The following is a 17148-nucleotide window of genomic DNA, read 5'->3' as shown; positions in this document are numbered from 1 at the left end:
CGGTGGCCGCGGTCTCCACGGGTCGAAGTTCGCAGGACCCGGCGGCCTCAGGAACAAATACAGTGAAACCAAGGGGAGTATCTCATTGAATTTTAAACTCTGTGGGTATTTTTTGCAATTTAAAATCATTTTTGTTATTACTAAACCCACAATAAACGAAAAGAGAACGGCGGGACATCCTTGCATCATTGTCTCTTTAATGGAAGATTGAGTTTGTGAGGGCATTTGAGAGACCTGTACGATGATTTAGTAGATTAAGGTCACATTCCGGGGAGAAAAAAACACTTAGAAACCTGCAGAAAAGCTGTATGTTTAGTCTCATAAATATAACCAATGCATGCTAGCCATTTTACAGCACCTTGTAGAAATTACAGTCCTTGTTGGTTACGGGAAGTTTCTAATGTCAGTTAGCCATGTGGTCTAAAGAGATTTGACTTTGGCAATCTAGATGCCTCCTCAGTTGCCCAGGTTTGCCTATGGAATAACAAAGATACAGGGGTCAGCTATACAAGAGATGCATTAATGAGTTCTCAGTGATGGTACCTGAATCACACCCATTTTGTTATTACATATTAAGAAGGCAAAATGCTTTTGCTTAACTGTTTTTGCTTCTCAAACATGAAAGGAGAACACAAAACTATTTTAATTCAATAGAATGAAGGCAGTGAATATCTTACAAACTGAAGCAGAATTTTAACCAATCTCTTTGTAAAACTGTGAATTTATTCCTATAGCTATATCTACACTAAATGTGCATAATTTGTTTTTACCTTTATCATAACAAAAATTCTGAACCTGTGTTTCTCTAATACCATTTCATAAAAGAAAAAACTGAGTTTTTTTAAAATATCCCTCAAATTTTTATCAACTAAACAACATGTATATGAAGCTGTAAAAAAATTTTCTTTACATAATGAAGTTTAATATCTATGCCAAATAGAAACAAATATCTTTTAATGTGCTGAATTTCCACATGGTTTAAATCAAAAGTATCTATTACGCTTGTGAAAAAATGTCATAAAAACAATTAATACATGAAATATTAGCAACACAACATCATAAACAATAAACTATCCAAACCCATTTTAATTATATAAAACACAGATCTATTTGCTAAAAAAAATACAGCAAACTTACAGAGTGAGCACTGATACAGAAGTAAAAACCTAAAAGCTCGTAATTTGATCAAAACAAATAATTGTCCTTAAAAGAAGAGTTCTAAACATATACAAAAATGATGAGCTCAACTTAATCTTTACCTACAACTTCAATAATCACCCATTATCATTGTACATATTAAGGATTTAAGACACAAGAAAAACACTGAAGCAAAAAAAACAGAATAGGTTTTCTTCAATCTTCTTCTAAAATTGACTACTGTCATTCCTTCTTCCCATATGCCATTACATTTGTGACAGTAACTCAACCCCTCAATTAAACTATGTGGTTTAAGTGGATTAAGCAACAGAGAACACATTTGGTTCCATTCATAGATTAAAGCTAAGTCGTTGTTGGCTTAAGTCAGCGGAGCTCCATTAGTTACCTCCTGATTTTATAAATGCTTTATTGTTATCCAGACATTTTTTAATTCCCCATCTCCTACAGTATGCTATGCCTCTTCAAAAATAATATTTTTCTTCCTCATCAACATGTAGGGGCACATATTCATTCTCCAAGTCACTTAGACTTCATGGTAGGAAATATACAAATTTCATGTGGTAAGAACAAAAATCAGACCCATCTAAATACCAGGATAGTTTCTGAAAAGCAAAAATCGTACACTATTTACAAAAATGATATTTAATAATGAAGAACTGTATGTGCTCATCACCTTAGAAAAACAGACTAACCTTGAAAAAAAAATCCTTCCATTCCAGGTTATTACACTCATACAAGGAAGCTAAAAAGCTTCTGCACTGAACTTGAACATTAGATAAACTAATAGACTAGTAAGTCATACTTTTATTCTGTTTGTGGTGAACTTGGCTACTTGGTACCGAAAAGAGTCCTCTCTACATGTTCATGGAAATCACACACACATTCACAAGCAGTAAGGACCTTTTGACAGAGCCTGTGTTTGGTTGGTACAAAATATTCTGAGCCAAAGTATATGGTACTTAAGACTGATGACAAAGGACTAAAGAACTGTATTCTGTAGTTACTTTAGAAAAAAAGATTTTATATATTAATATATATCTCACCCCTCCCTAGAATAAATTTTCCATTAAAATGCTGGTAGCTTTTTTATTTTGAGAAGAATGTTAAACCTCTTAAAGTCTTCAGGAACCATGTTTTAAAGTACCATTGATATACATCATTTCTTAGCATTTCCTTACCAACAGTTTTTGTCCATTGCTTCTGTCAAAAGAGCCCTATTCCATTAATAACATTTTAAAGTGTGTGAGTGCATCCGTGTGAGTGTTTGTTATGTGTCTGTGTATATCTACATAGGCTATTTCTGTTCAGATTGGCAACAGTTCAGATGTGATGCTTTCTGCTTAGCAATTAATCTACTTTATAAACTTTTGCCTCGGCTCCTTGTTGAGCAAAAAATGAAAGGATAGAGCTAATTCTTTAGGAGAGTCCGTTAACAAGATAAAGAAGCCTTCCTGTTGTTCTGTGGCCACAATTTTAACTAGGTGAATTAGCTTTATCTTTTGCGTAGAAGGTAAGTTATTTAGTGAAATTTTCGAGGATGTTGGTTTTTGAGCTATAACTGAAAGAGTTAACATGAATAAGCTCACATTAATATGGCTTCACGATCGTGAGCCTACAGAGAGCTCTGACTGACTCTGAGCCACATATATATAGGATGGGTCTGTGCTTACAGACGACAGCAGGAATCAACACTCTCATCATAAAATGGGAGGCACGAGAGGGTATCATACTCTTCCTATGAGTCTGGCTTTCTAATATTCCCCCCCAAAATGTCTTAATAAACAAAAAGTCATCCTATGTCCATAGAGAAATATAATGAGTAAAAAGTTATCTTATGGCCAGAGTATCTTGTTTTATAATTAGAAATCCATGGATGCTCAAATGCAATTTTAACAGAAGCTAAACCAGGTAATACGTCCTTTGCATGAAAATGACTTTAGTTAAAAATCTTCTTTATTTGCGCTGCAAAACTCCTAATGTTCCATTTCAACTAACAAACCAGTTGCTGACAAATGTGTTAAAACCCAATTAAATTTAAGAAAAGCATTTCATTAAAACTATGAAAATCTATTACAAAGAACAGATGAAAGCATTCTGTGATTGGTTACCACATAAAAGCTCCATGAGTTTTTCTTATTAACACCCTCTATAAAACAATACCTGAAGCCTAACCAAGATCTCTTCTGCTCACTCACATAAATGTTCTCCAAATCTGTCAGTGAGTCTCACTTAATTTGTGGAGCTACTCTGCCACGGAGGCCACCATTCCCACAAGGAAAATGTCCACGTTTGGAAGGTGAATTAACTTTCATCATGTGTGTTAAAGTCATCTCCAAAATGACATTTACAATTTTAATCATCTGTCAGTGATTTCTTCCTTGGTTGGATGACATAGTTCTTTTTTTTTTTTTATTTTAGTAACATACGTTTGCAAAGTGTTTTAAAGTTATTAGTGACTGTTCATCCCTCAAGTTAAGTCACAATTATATCCTACAGACAGGTGGTGAAATATGCACATAAAAGGTAAGTATTACGTCCCAATTTTTTAATTTTTTGCTACAGGTATTGTGGCCTATCACCTTCTTGAAGTATACTTAAAATACCAAACTTTGTTTTTCATTTAAAGTAACATTGTGCTTCACTAAGATGACTATTAAAAAGTTCCTGAAAACCTAAATATTAAATATGATGAAGCAAGAACAGGGAAAAAAAAAGAGACAGAATATCTTTATTGAAGAAGGAAAAGAGAGAGAGAGAGATAAAATCCTCATTAAAGAAAGAAAAAAGAATCACCTTGATAATCAGTTATAATTTCTTATATGTAATCCCACATTTTTATAAACTATTTGAAATCATTAACCCCAGGCCCGGTAATAGTGTGGGAATTTAAAAGACCAGGTAGTCTATTTCCCTAGCAACAAGAATTATTAAGATTGTTGCTTATAGTCTGCAATGCTTTACATTGTCCCATTTGAAAAAATAAGCCTATTAGTAGAAAGCACCATCTCGTGCTTATATTAGAAATACAGGACCCCATTTATAATCATCCTCCCAGATTACTATACCCTTATATCAGTATCTCTTTCCAATACTGTTACATTATATTCTCTGCATATACTTCCTATTTGTGGAAAACATTAAAATAGCTTCTAGGAAAAATACACCAGTTTTCTATAGTATTATTAAGTGCTTTATGTAACTACTTTGATTCCAAGTGATTGGTTACGAAACCTGGAGGGGAAAAAAATCTTTTAAACTTATCATTAATAATGAATTCTATGAAAGCACAAGAAGTTAAAATTTCAAATTTATAACTTATACATAACTAACAAAAATATTCTTTAATATGAGAAAAACATATTTCTATATTTAAGGAAGAACTGCATCATCTCTTAAGAATTCAAAAAACTAATACGATTATTTTTTTCTCCATATATACCTAACAAGGCAATTTGAGTTAATTAACCCCTAAAACTGTAATCAGGAACTGGTTTCATTATGACAATTTTTAAACTTTTTTCAACAATTTCTATCCTATAGCTTCTAATTATATAGAAAGGAATCTGCTTGAAAGTCTAAATATAACTGACCATGAAAATAAATATTTGCTGATACCCCTAGGGGAAAAAATATGACAAGGCGGTCCTAATAGAAATAAGGCAAAAGGCAAGAGAAATTGAGGAGTAACAAACTCTTCATATAGCCTACTTTTTTTCTACTATGCTGTCTTGTTCTTTTTGTTAAAAAACTGTTTGGAGAAAATTCAATCTTTGGAATAGCCAATATTGAGTTTTCTAATATTGAACAATAATGCAGAGAAGAGAGGAGTATTATTGGTAATGGTAGACTGGATCAACGAAAATCCATAGGATACCAGAATTTGCAAAACACCCAGCCAGGCTCAGTGATATAATTGGGTGTTCCTTTATAATTCCTTCCTGAGTATGTGTCATTAAAGCCATAAGGATTAAAACCTGCAGCAGTTAAGGGAGGGGCATGACAATATTTGTCAGGAATACACTGAATGAATACTTCCTCCTTCCAAAATGAATACCTTGCATTTTCCTTTTTGTTCTCTTAAGGTGGATTTTGGCTAAGGAGGAAGAAAGAAAGGAGTGTCAACAAGACACAGAAACATTTCAATCTATTGCCATCTTCAAATTATCTCTGAAACTAAATTGCAATTTGTTTATTCAAGAGTTTATTGCTTTAAAAAAATAGTACATGCTTTCCTATTATCATTTTTTTTTAATTCTGTGCCTTCTTAGATAAGTGCTTTAGCATAAGCTGCCATCTAATAATCTCACTTACCAAGAACAGGAATGATCTTGTTCTTTTTCATCTTTACAAAGACAAGTGGCCAATTGTCTTCCAGTGCAAATTCCCCTCTATTACTCTTGTTTAATTTTTCTAAATGACTTTTTAAAACACATCTCATAAAAAGTCACTCTGCTTTAGTAGCTATTCAAAGTTATCTAGTGTTTCCCATTAGTTTGGCCTCTAACTTTAAATTTCAGTAGGTAGTATTCAACCATATTGTCACATTATGTTTAGCAATAACTATATGCTTATTATTCGAGTATTATAACCCTTAATTTTTCTTATACTCAATATACTCTCTTTTTAAAAATCATCCATGCTATAACAGATTATCCTTGTTTTGTTCATTGTTATCATTTTCTTGTGAGCTGGTGATTTTTACTTCTGGCTTTGGTGGTCTTTGAGGGTCCAAGTCAGCCTGGAGGAAAACAGATGAAAACAAAGATATTTAGCTCTTTAGTTACAGAGGCAATAAAATTTACAAAGGAAAAATGACTCACTATTGCCTTTAATCTTATAAATATTCAACTAAAAATAGTTCCTTGGGTTCCCTATGTTGTTTAGTCTATCATCACCCAGTGGACATGACAATCTCAAACTTTACTTGTTCAGAAGCCCTTTCTGGGACCATAACCTACCATGAGCTTAAAGGGCACAGACTCACCTCTTGAGCTTCAGGTGTTATTTTTCTCAGTTTTTTTCTTTATTTCCTTTTGAGCTTTTCTTTTCAACAACATACCTATACTTTTCATTTTAGCATTTTCAGAGAAAAGGGAAGAGTAAAATGCAGTTCTCCTCTCATGTCACATTAATAATCCAGCCCCATACCAGATGTCTTTTATTAGTTTTCTACTAGAATTCACAAATTCTTTGTGACTATGGTACCAAGCACCATCGAGTAGATAAGAGGACAGAAAATGAAAACATAAAGGCAGCTTCTGGAACAGCAACCCTGCCCCCTTGGATTTCTCATACATTAATGATATCTCATTACAGTTTGTCTTTTACCCACTGGACTGAAAACTAAGGGGGTAAGATTAGAATTAGCTGGTTTTCAAACTCTGTTCCATGGAATCCTGGAAGTGCCATAGCTTTCAAGTCCTAAGTGCTTGAATAATTCCCTAAGTGTGAGCACAGATGCACACACACACACACACACACACACACACACAAACTTCATACATGCACACAAGTGAGCAAAAGCAATAGAAATACCTCTTCACATCCACTGCCAGCTCCTTGAGACTTTATTTCCTCGTCCACTGCTTCTTGCAGCTCATTATTAACCTGGTCCAGTTCCTCGCCATTTTCTTCATTGGTGCCTCTGCTCACACGAGCAGGACCTGCCTGCTCCTCCCTGTGATCCAGGATCTCCTCTGCTTGCTCTGGAGCTTCAGTAGCCTCCCCGCCTCCTTCCTCTTCAACTCCACCATTCATTCCTGAAAAGTCTTCCTTCTGTCCCACTTCCTTATTTTCTTTCTCTCTATCTTCCTCATCTACTATTTCTGCTGGCCTCTGATGGATCAAAAGGAATAATGGATAAAAATAGAAAGTATAACAGAGATTTTCCATGGCACATTATAATAATGTAATAATTATAATATTACTGTCAAGTGAAACTTCCTTACATTTGCATATATACAGTATATCTTGTGTTAACCTTTACAAATATACCACTCTTCACAAATATTGTCTCATTTAATTCTCACAATCATCCTGTGAGGTTGGTATTATTCCCATTTTACAGGTGAGAAAACTAAGGTCTGGGGAGACCAAGTATCTAGCCCAAGATTCCACTGTTTGTAAGTGGAACAGCCAGAATGAAAATGAACCATGTGACTCCAAAATCAATGTTCCTAATCCCCATGGCAAAGAGAAAACTAAACTGCAGGATACTTGGCCAATGTCTAGTGGCCCAGAGGAGGAGGTAAAAAAAAATTCTTTGTGGAGAGATTATCATCCCCACCACTAGTGTCTGGTATGTATTTAAATCTCTAAGTATGAAAAAGGGCAATGGCGATGGCCAGGATGTGAAGCCTGGTTTTCTAAAAATAAACATGGACAGCTTTCCATACAATGCCTAAGAGAGTTGACTGTATATCTCTAAATAACAAAAAGTGATTGTCGAGGGCTTCTCTGGTGGCGCAGTGGTTGAGAGTCCGCTTGCCGATGCAGGTGATACGGGTTCGTGCCCCGGTCCGGGAAGATCCCACATGCCGCGGAGCGGCTGGGCCCTTAGCCATGGCTGCTCAGCCTGCGCGTCCGGAGCCTGTGCTCCGCAACGGGAGAGGCCACAACAGTGAGAGGCCCGCGTACCGCAAAAAAAAAAAAAGTGATTGTCTTGCAGATCCAAGGCCAAGAAACTATATATTCTTTCTATAAAAAATAAGAAACGCTCAAGTATTTTATAAACTAGGCATTTTTACTGTTATTTAGATACATGTAAGTCTGTTTTAAAAGAGAACAGGAGGCCAAGTTCCAGAGCCAAGACTTTGGAGAGAGAAAGACCCAGGTTCAAGTCCTGGCCAGGCACTTACTGGCTGTTACCTAACTTCTTTGAACTTCATATTCCCCACTTGTAAAATGAGAATATAATAAAACTTCCACGGAGATTAAATAAGTTACATACAGTGCCTAGCAAAGCACCTGGCACATCATGATCCTAAAAAAAAAAAAAAATTAAAGTATCTTCCCATTTGTTATAATCTTTCCTGGACCTACCATATTTCTTCATTGGCCTTAATAAAACATGAGTTTTTTAAAGGATAGGGTAGAAAGAGAATTTGTTTTATGTTAGGACCCCACTCCTGCCTCTTTCTAGTCATCTGACACTGGACAGGTCAGTTAATCCCCTGGTATCTGTAAAACAAAGGTTTGAGGTGCAATTAACTCTGACCTCCCTTCCAACTCTGGAAGTTCATTCGCCTCTAACTACCCAAATTCTTATTATGGGACTATTAATGGTCTTCTTATAAAAGTTATCATAATGCTCTCAGTTTAGGAAGTAAAGAAGGAAGGAAATGGAGCAGAGTAGACTAAAAAACTCAGGATAAAATTCAACACAACGTTATTTCGAAGAGGAAAGAGGCAGAACCATGAATTCTTATACTCTGTCCAACATAAAGTCTCAGATTTGATTACATGATATCAAAGATGCCCTTTAAAAAAATGAAGGTTAAAAAAATGAATTCTTAAAATAGTTCAATAACCATCGTGTTTGTCATCAAAGACGATGTCATCAAAGACTAAATTAAATAATAGTACAGTGCTTCTACATCTTTCAAATTTCCATTCAGTTGCTTAATGTCAAACTGCGTAGAGCCCTAGTGATCCCTAAGCATGCTGCCCAGGGGGAGGCCCTTAGGAAGGCCAAATGCTGGACAGAAACTAAAGGTGGGAGGGGATGGATCTGCCAGATGATGTGGAAAGAAAAGGCAAGAGATTTATAAAATGAAACCCACAGCGCTTGGTAAGGATTTCTGGTTTTTATGCATAAGACCTAAATGAATGACGGTGAGAAAATTTTTCAATTTCCAAAGGGGAAAACACTATGTTCCCATCTCCACACGCTTGTCCCACCCTCTCTCAATGCAGAGAACAAAGACGGCAGAGCATTGACGCAGACGCACTAGAAGTGATGACAGGAGAGTGTGGCAAGGGACAGGGTGGGCACTGTCATTGTGAAAACAGAGCAGAGGAAATGTCTGGGGCCAAAGATGACATTTATGTCACTGAGGAGAAAGGGCTTCTGAGGGACCCAGAGAAGGAACCGGCAGCACCAGGAGGTCCAGAGGCTTCCTCAGTAAGACACTGGGACAGAGAGGGGGCGCTGGGTGGGAGAGAGTTAGAATAAAGAGCCATATGTAAAATAGATAGCTAGTGGGAAGGAGCCACATAGCACAGGGAGATCAGCTCGGTGCTTTGTGTCCACCTAGAGGGGTGGGAGGGAGACGCAAGAGGGAGGGGATATGGGGATATATGTATATGTATAGCTGATTCACTTTGTTATAAAGCAGAAAATAACACACCTGCTTTATAATTGTAAAGCAATTATACTCCAATAAAGATGTTAAAAAAAATTTACAGAGAAAAAAAAAGAGCCAACTCAGAGAAACACGGCGGGTGGCTCCCCACTAACCTATCAGAAGAGGCCATGAAAAGGCTCAGGGGTCTTGGACCAAGAGACAGCAAGTTCCCTTGCTGGTGACCCTGAGGGATTTTTTAGGGGATACTCACAGGGGGACTCTAAGAGACACTGGAGGGCTCTCAGGCACCATGACTCGAGCTAATGGGCCTGGAGCAGCTGTTTGTGCTGGGCTAGATGCCAGGCATTCAGAGACAAATACGACTGTGACATCAAAGAGCTCAGAGCGGTACGGCAGCACATCACAGCGATCGTGGGGCAGGAGGAAGGAGCAGTAACTCAGGGTGGGGTGTGGCAGCCTGGGGCACATCCCACACAGTCTGGGCACTGAGGTTTTTACAGCACTGCGTGAATGGTGTCCATAGGTGGAGAGCAAAGGACAGGCAGCAAATACACCAAGCACCCGTCACCCGTATGTGCCGAATGTCACTCTCAGCATTCATACATTCATTATTTCCTAAAACCCTCACAAGAACCCTACGAAACAGGCTTCTGATGCCCATTATATGAATGAGGAAAGTGAGAAATCCCTCAACGCTGCCTGCATCACACCCCAGGTGAACCAACAGGGTTAAGGTGGTCTTGTCCCAAAGTCCTATATTCTTTCTCAAAGTAATAACACAAGCAGTTGCTAATGTACCTAGCACTGCTGCAAGCACACCCAAGTATACTTTCAATGGCCAGAAAATATGACGTCTGCAGTAGGCAACATGACTTTTATTGTTTAAAGAATTACTGACCTGAAAACAAAACATTTCTGGATTTCTATTAAAGACTGGTAGATCTAGGGAAGGAACATTATAAACATTGTTAGGCAGAGTACTTGAAGCAGGACATAACGAAAATCCAGAAATACTACAGCGCTAACGGCCAATGAGAGCAAAAAGATTTCTGTGCAAGTTACCTCTGAAAATTGGATAATCGTGTATCGCACTTCTAGAAATTGTAATCCTTACTGTGCCTAAAGTTGCCTTATTCAAAGCAACTTTGGGTTTTGGGTTTTGTGGGGGTTTTTTGCAGTACGCGGGCCTCTCACTGTTGTGGCCTCTCCCGTTGCGGAGCACAGGCTCCGGACGCACAGGCTCAGCAGCCATGGCTAAGGGCCCAGCCGCTCCGCGGCATGTGGGATCTTCCCGGACCGGGGCACGAACCCATGTCCCCTGCATCGGCAGGCGGACTCTCAACCACTGCTCCATCAGGGAAGCCCTGGGTTTTGGTTTTAAAGAGAAGTTATACAGCATTTTTAATACAAACTCTTTAATAATGATACCAGAAAATTCAAATTTTACTTTAACCATTCAGGAATATAGATATGTCCCTTGCCTCTGAGAATCTATTACAAGAGCTTGCTAAAGTCTGCTAAGGTGACTACGGCTGTCTAAATGGGAAAAAGTCTGTTTTCCTTTACTGATATCTGGATTTATACCTAAAAGTTACAGAATGATAGCGTTGGTTTCTAGTTTTTAGTTTTAAGTCTATCACCCTACCCCCTTCTTTGCTCCCAATCCCCAAACGCATATACATTTTTCCCCCCTTTAATGAAAAGAGCTGGGCTGGGATATACCCTAATCTCTTTTTAAGGATGGAGACACCTAGCCCTAAATTCAGCTCTGTTCTCTTCGCTGTTATTACCACCACTACTAACAAGCAGTATTATGCTTTCATCCCATTATTTCTATTAGACTTTCCCAGCACAGCTATTTTAGTAGCCATCAAACGAAGCCACATCTGGTTGGCTCAACTTTAAGAAATGCTGGATTATGGGGCTGAAATACCAATTTGATCAATTTAAATAAGATGGTAACATTAGTTAAAAGGCTTATAATCCTTTAAAATATCCTGAGTGTAGTACGAAATTTATTATTACTACAATTCAGGACAAAAAAAAGAAAGAAAGAAAAAAATGCTTCTATGACAGATCTGTAATGAATAAATGAAAAGCAATGCGCTTTTTGGTGTAATCTCCTTTGAAGCAAGCATTAAATTATTAAAGATGTTTCCAGTGTATACATCAATCAAATCATCCCCAGAAGGAACACTGAGTTTTACACCCATACACACGCACACAGATAAAATCTATACCGTGGCAAGGGCCTACAAAGAAGTAAAAAAAATAAAACAGCACTCCTTCCAAAAGAGAGTGGGTGTCCATTATTAGATAGCCACACTATATTTGAATAATGTGTTCCCACTCCACCCCACCAAAAAACAAAACAAAACAAAACTTTGCAACTATTTAGTTTCTTCAAAATTCCCAAGTAGTTCTCAGCCTCTGCCCGTTTAGCTGGCCCTGCCTGATTGCCCAGCTAAGCAGGGACAGTCACAGCCAGCCAGACGCCAGTGTTAGTGCAGTGAGCCAGGGGTGACGTGTACACAGAACCCACGTTCCACCCGCTCCTCAAAGAACCTTACAAGATTCCGATGATGTTTGCAATGTTGACAGAGAAAAGTGGACACAGGAGGCAAAAGGGCGAGGGTGGAGGGTGTGGGGAGAAAGGGACAGGGACATGGATGGAAAAGGTAAGAGTTAGACATCGCAAGTTCAACTTGAGAGAGTGAGGAAGGAGGAAGAGAAGCAGGAAGGGAAGAACCCTCTTTCCCAGGTCCAATCACACTGTCCCTTTTACACTGAAGGGAAGCAGAGCTCCCACATGTGACGCTGCCTCTCCTTCCTGCAGAAGCCAGTTCTCATGTGATTCCAAGAGACTGTGTTCATAACTGAAGAAGCTCGCCAGGCAGGGGTGGGGGTTCCTGGACAAAATTTCTGCCTGCTGATGTTTTCTACAATGGTGATGTCAGCTGCGCGAAATGAAGCAGCCGTGGTCTGTTGGGAAGGCAGGGGTCACTCTGCAGCTTCAGGCTAGTGAACCCACCTCACCCTTTGGAAACTGAGGATAATAATGACCTCACAGAAGTGCAGTAAGGACCAAATGAGATCATGCACATGAAAGACCACTATAAACTGAAAAAGCTACAAATATATATATATACATATATGTGTGTGTGTATATATATGTTTATTATCGTTACCACTCCATTTTTCTTGCCCTTGGATGGAAAGAGTTGAGAGGCTGTTGTCTGATGAAATAGTGTAATACAGGATTTGCACTACAGTCATGAAATCGTATTCTAGTGGGTCACTTAGAGCAGTGTCCCTTCTAAATCTCATTCACATGAAAACAAACAAACAAAATGTATCAAGACACTTAGCAATTATCTTGCCCTTCTTAGTTAATATGCAGGCTGATGTTCAACTTCTGGTCCAATGAGACGGTTAGGTGTGATTTTCATAAACTAATCACCCTTGCTTTTAGTTACTTAGTTTATTCTTTGCTTCTGAGTTCCCTGGTATGCACTTCTCACAACAAATTTACCATCCAATAGCTTTTATTTTTTCTGAACTCTATTCACTCTTAAAAGTAATACAAATGTGCCAGCAGTAAATACCAAAAAAGGGTGACCTCCGTAAATGAGTATATGCATTTAGGTAATGCACGACTTTGTCTTCAGTTGTCATGACAGGTTGGCAGTAGCCGGTTATTCATCCTGTTTCTCCTACCTTTACCCGGAAGGCTCTTCCTTCCCTTCGTTAGACCCACCTTCTCTCGAAGCCTTCCTGGTCCCCTCAGGCAGTTGTCACTCCTGATTTGCGCCCTCAGAACACCTGTCAAACTCTAATCACAGTGGGCCATTATCCCCTACTTATGTTTGATATGAAAATAGTGAACGTGGGGCACTTCCCTGGCAGTCCAGTGGTTAAGGCTTCGCCTTCCAATGCAGGGGGTGCGGGTTTGATCCCTGGTCAGGGAGCTAATATCCCACGTGCCTCTCGGCCAAAAAACCAAAACATAAAACAGAAGCAATATTGGAACAAATTCAATAAAGACTTTAAAAATGGCTCATGTCAAAAAAATCTTTAAAAAAAAAAAGGAAAATTGTGAACGTGAATTGCTATCGAGTACGTAGATGCCTCAAACAATGTTTGGAATGATTGTGGAATAATGGGGAAATAACCTTGGCTCTAGGGAGGCCTTCTGGAAGTTTCTAGAAGCAAGGGCTCTTTCTTCTTCATCTTTGTGTCCATCACCACATCTCCCACAGGATTGTAATTCACTGTCTTGAATTAAACCCAAATGTGCCTCCCACAGATAAAAGCCACCAGAGTATGTGCCTTCAGGAAAGGACAGATGATGGTGACAAGGCTCACGTCTGTTGGGCGCTCTCCAGGGACCTGGTCCTATGTTCCATGCACCTCACCTGCCTAATCGTATTTAAACTAACCTCACCACCATTTGAGGAAAATACTATTCTCATCCCAACTTGCAGATAAACAAACTGAAGCATAAAGAGTTAGGTAAACTTGTCCAAAAGCCCACCAATAGTGACAGAGGGATAAGAATGCTTTTTTGACCACAGGACTGTACTATTTCCCCAAGATAATGTACAGAGCAACATCCCAAACTCAACACGATGTTAAATAGTTACTCCCAGCCTCGTGTCTTCTAAGCCAATGCCTCTCCATCACCGGGCATCCTGTTAAATGCAGATTCTGAGTCAGCAGTTCTGAGCCTCTGCATCTCCAGCAGCTCAGGTGCTACTGATGCTGCTGGTCCCCAGGTGACACTTGGTGAGGCTCTAAACCACACGTAACACAGGTATGGTCATAAATACACCACCACCCCTAAAAGACATCTTTGGTTAAAATTTCTAATTGTAATTATGCCTCGTTAGCTGAAGGTCATATTTTAACTTAAAAAGTATGAATTTTATTGAAAACTGGGAGAAAATAGTACTGACTGTTGACAGAATGATATTTAGCCATAAAGACAGTTCTACAAGATTTATTCTAATTACATCACCCTGCCACTCTTTCTTAGGAGTCACTTTATAAAAAAGAAACACATCATTGCCAAGGCGATAAACCAGGAAGATATTTTTACCTGTGCTTAAAGGTCTTCTCCCCTGGTGTTTATGTTGAATTTAGTCAATTTGTGACTAAAATTTTAAGAGAACCAGTTTTCAGGTAGACACTTTCTCCATCCTGAACTTTCAGGACTAGCTCATTCCTGTGAGTAATTGTGCAATACTATATTCTGTATAAAGCACAATTCTTATGTTTCGCTGGAGTCAAGAAAGGGTATTCATTATACTCTCTCCTATATACTCACTAAACTGATGTATATAATGATTGCACAAATCATTTAGATGGTTCCAGTCTCAAAGCCACACTGACATCAAGAACGTCCGGAGTGCAGCTAGATTAACAGACATATTACACATATATGTACAATTACAGATAATACGTACCCTTAAACATAGAAGTGTTTATAAGAAAGGTGAGACTTTTACCTTTTAAAAAGCACTTTATTTATCATAAGCAATTGCTCTTGATACTGTTACTAGAAAAGTGACACCAGATTTTCTCCCTAACATGACACCAGCATTGATATTCCAAGCGCCTTTTTGCCTGCATTTGCCTACGTGCATATCTTACTATTTATTTTGTAAGGGACATCCTGGGAAAATGGTTGATTTGTATGGCAAGACAGAAAAGGTCTGGTAGTTATTATTGCTGTCTGCATCCTAGCAGGGACGGCTCAGGGGAAACCATAAGTATTCAGGTTTTCTAGAGAATATGCATGCAGTTACAAAGGTTAACTCAGGATTCCTGAGCGGTAAGAGGAAAGAAGATGGAATATGGAAATCATATGGAAATGAGCCACAAAATATCAGAAGCATCAATTACTTGGAAGGTATTTTCACAGACAGATGAGGCTGCTCAAGTGACTTACACTTTAAACTCGCATCACACCTTTGACAGTAACAGCGGCACCAAAATTTAGAAATGGGAAAAGGCATCTAAACAGACACTACAGCTGATGTCCCACCCACTTTAGAAGTAAATGTTGGGACTTCCCTGGTGGTGCAGTGGTTAAGAATCCACCTGCCAATGCAGGGGACGTGGGTTCTGAGTCCTGGCCAGGGAAGATTCCACATGCCGCGGAGCAACTATGCCCTCGCGCCACAACCACTGAAGCCCACGCACCTAGAGCCCGTGCTCCACAACAAGAGAAGCCACCGCAATGAGTAGCCCCTGTTCACAGCAACTAGAGAAAGCCCATGTGCAGCAACAAAGACCCAATGCAGCCAAAAATAAAATATCAAAAAAAATTTAAGAGAAAGTAAATGTTGCTTTTTCTTATATTTATATCAGAATTCCCTGAGGAGTATATTTGAATGTTTAAAACCCTCGCTATGTGAGATAACAGCACACGCTACAACTTTCTAGGCAAGAGAGCCTACCTAACCACCCAACTGTCCTCCTCATTCTTACCTGTCAGGTCTCCCTCCCTGAAATACCCTAGACCTAGAAACTGGAGCTCAGAACACCCCCATACACACACACACAAATGAAAATACTACCTTAAATGTCCATTTCTCCATGAAGCATTTGCTATCTTTGAAATTTGGGAGTAGGATTTGTTATAGGCTTTGGATAGAAGATGTTTCTGTGGATTTGATGGCAGAATTCAGGCAGAGATGTTGAAAGTAAAGAAGTTACTACACTTGTTTTTATTTCTGTTCCCATAGAGACTAAAATCATCTCCTACCCAAGCTGAATGAGGTGTTTGGAAATAATTAGTTTCAATTTTTCATGACAGCAAAGTACTGCTTCCCGTTTTCAGCTTTCAGAGGCTTACATTCACAGAAGGGAAAAAATGGTTTAATGTGGTTTGAAGTACAATGGCCTACAAAAAAGGGTGGTTCTATTTACAGACATGACCCTCTAAGGACACAGGGAGAGGGAAGCTTTGGCCAGCCACCTGCTGAGAGCTGGCTCACCCAGGCCCGCTGAACTCCACAAGTTCCCACAACACTCATAGAATAAGATATAATACCTTGAAAACTTATATTTATATAGCTATTTAGTCATCTTAGAAAAAAACCTGCCCCATTAAGTCTTCTCACTTTAGAAGTAAATGTTGATTTTCTTTCGCTTACATCAGAAATCGCTGAAGGCTATGTTTTAATGTTTAAGACCATTTCCATCAATTAAACACAAATCAACAAAGGTGATGTCACAGAAGGCCTTGTTGATGATGCACAGGGAAGTTAAGAAGCCAGAGCATCCTCATCTTAGCTCTTCCCACTGTGTGTGATGCTTATAGCACCAGCCACGAACACGATTCACTAAGAGGAGGTGACCTGAACGTAGAGAATGGTGAAAATACTGTTTGCACGCAATTCCCTTCATTTCAGGGAAGGCAGTGGAGGCCGAGTAGCCCTCCGCACAGATGGAATCTGTTTGTGAGACAATTAGAAGCCCCTCATCTCCCCATTTCCCTTCCTTGAAGTGTTGAGACAGAGCACCAGACTGGAAGCCAGGAACCCTGGGCGCCTGTGTAGACTCCCCAGCCCCCAGCAGGCTGTGTGTTTGTGGGAAAATGGCTTTCCCCACTATAGTATGGGGATTTGTTTCTTCAATGGCAAAGCAAGGAGTTCATTCCAGCCTCCTTTCTGGTTCT

At 39.0% G+C, this 17148-nt stretch overlaps 1 protein-coding gene across 1 annotated transcript in view; it reads right to left on the bottom strand.

Moving 5' to 3' along the window:
- Positions 1-3866: 3866 nt before the first annotated feature.
- Positions 3867-17148, bottom strand: part of DCDC2 (doublecortin domain containing 2) — a 155518-nt gene continuing 142236 nt past the window's right edge. Inside the window, exons 9-10 of the mRNA XM_030881182.2 lie at positions 6694-6993; positions 3867-5896 (exon numbers count right to left, since the gene is read on the bottom strand). Of these exons, the coding sequence (XP_030737042.1) occupies positions 5798-5896; positions 6694-6993 (399 nt within the window). The 3' untranslated portion in view covers positions 3867-5797. The remainder of the gene's footprint in view (positions 5897-6693; positions 6994-17148) is intronic.

Source organism: Globicephala melas, chromosome 11 (assembly GCF_963455315.2).
Source record: "Globicephala melas chromosome 11, mGloMel1.2, whole genome shotgun sequence".
NCBI classification, from domain to species: Eukaryota; Metazoa; Chordata; class Mammalia; order Artiodactyla; family Delphinidae; genus Globicephala; species Globicephala melas.
The sequence above is the reverse complement of the archived record's forward strand: the minus strand, read 5'-3'. Positions and strand labels throughout refer to the sequence as shown.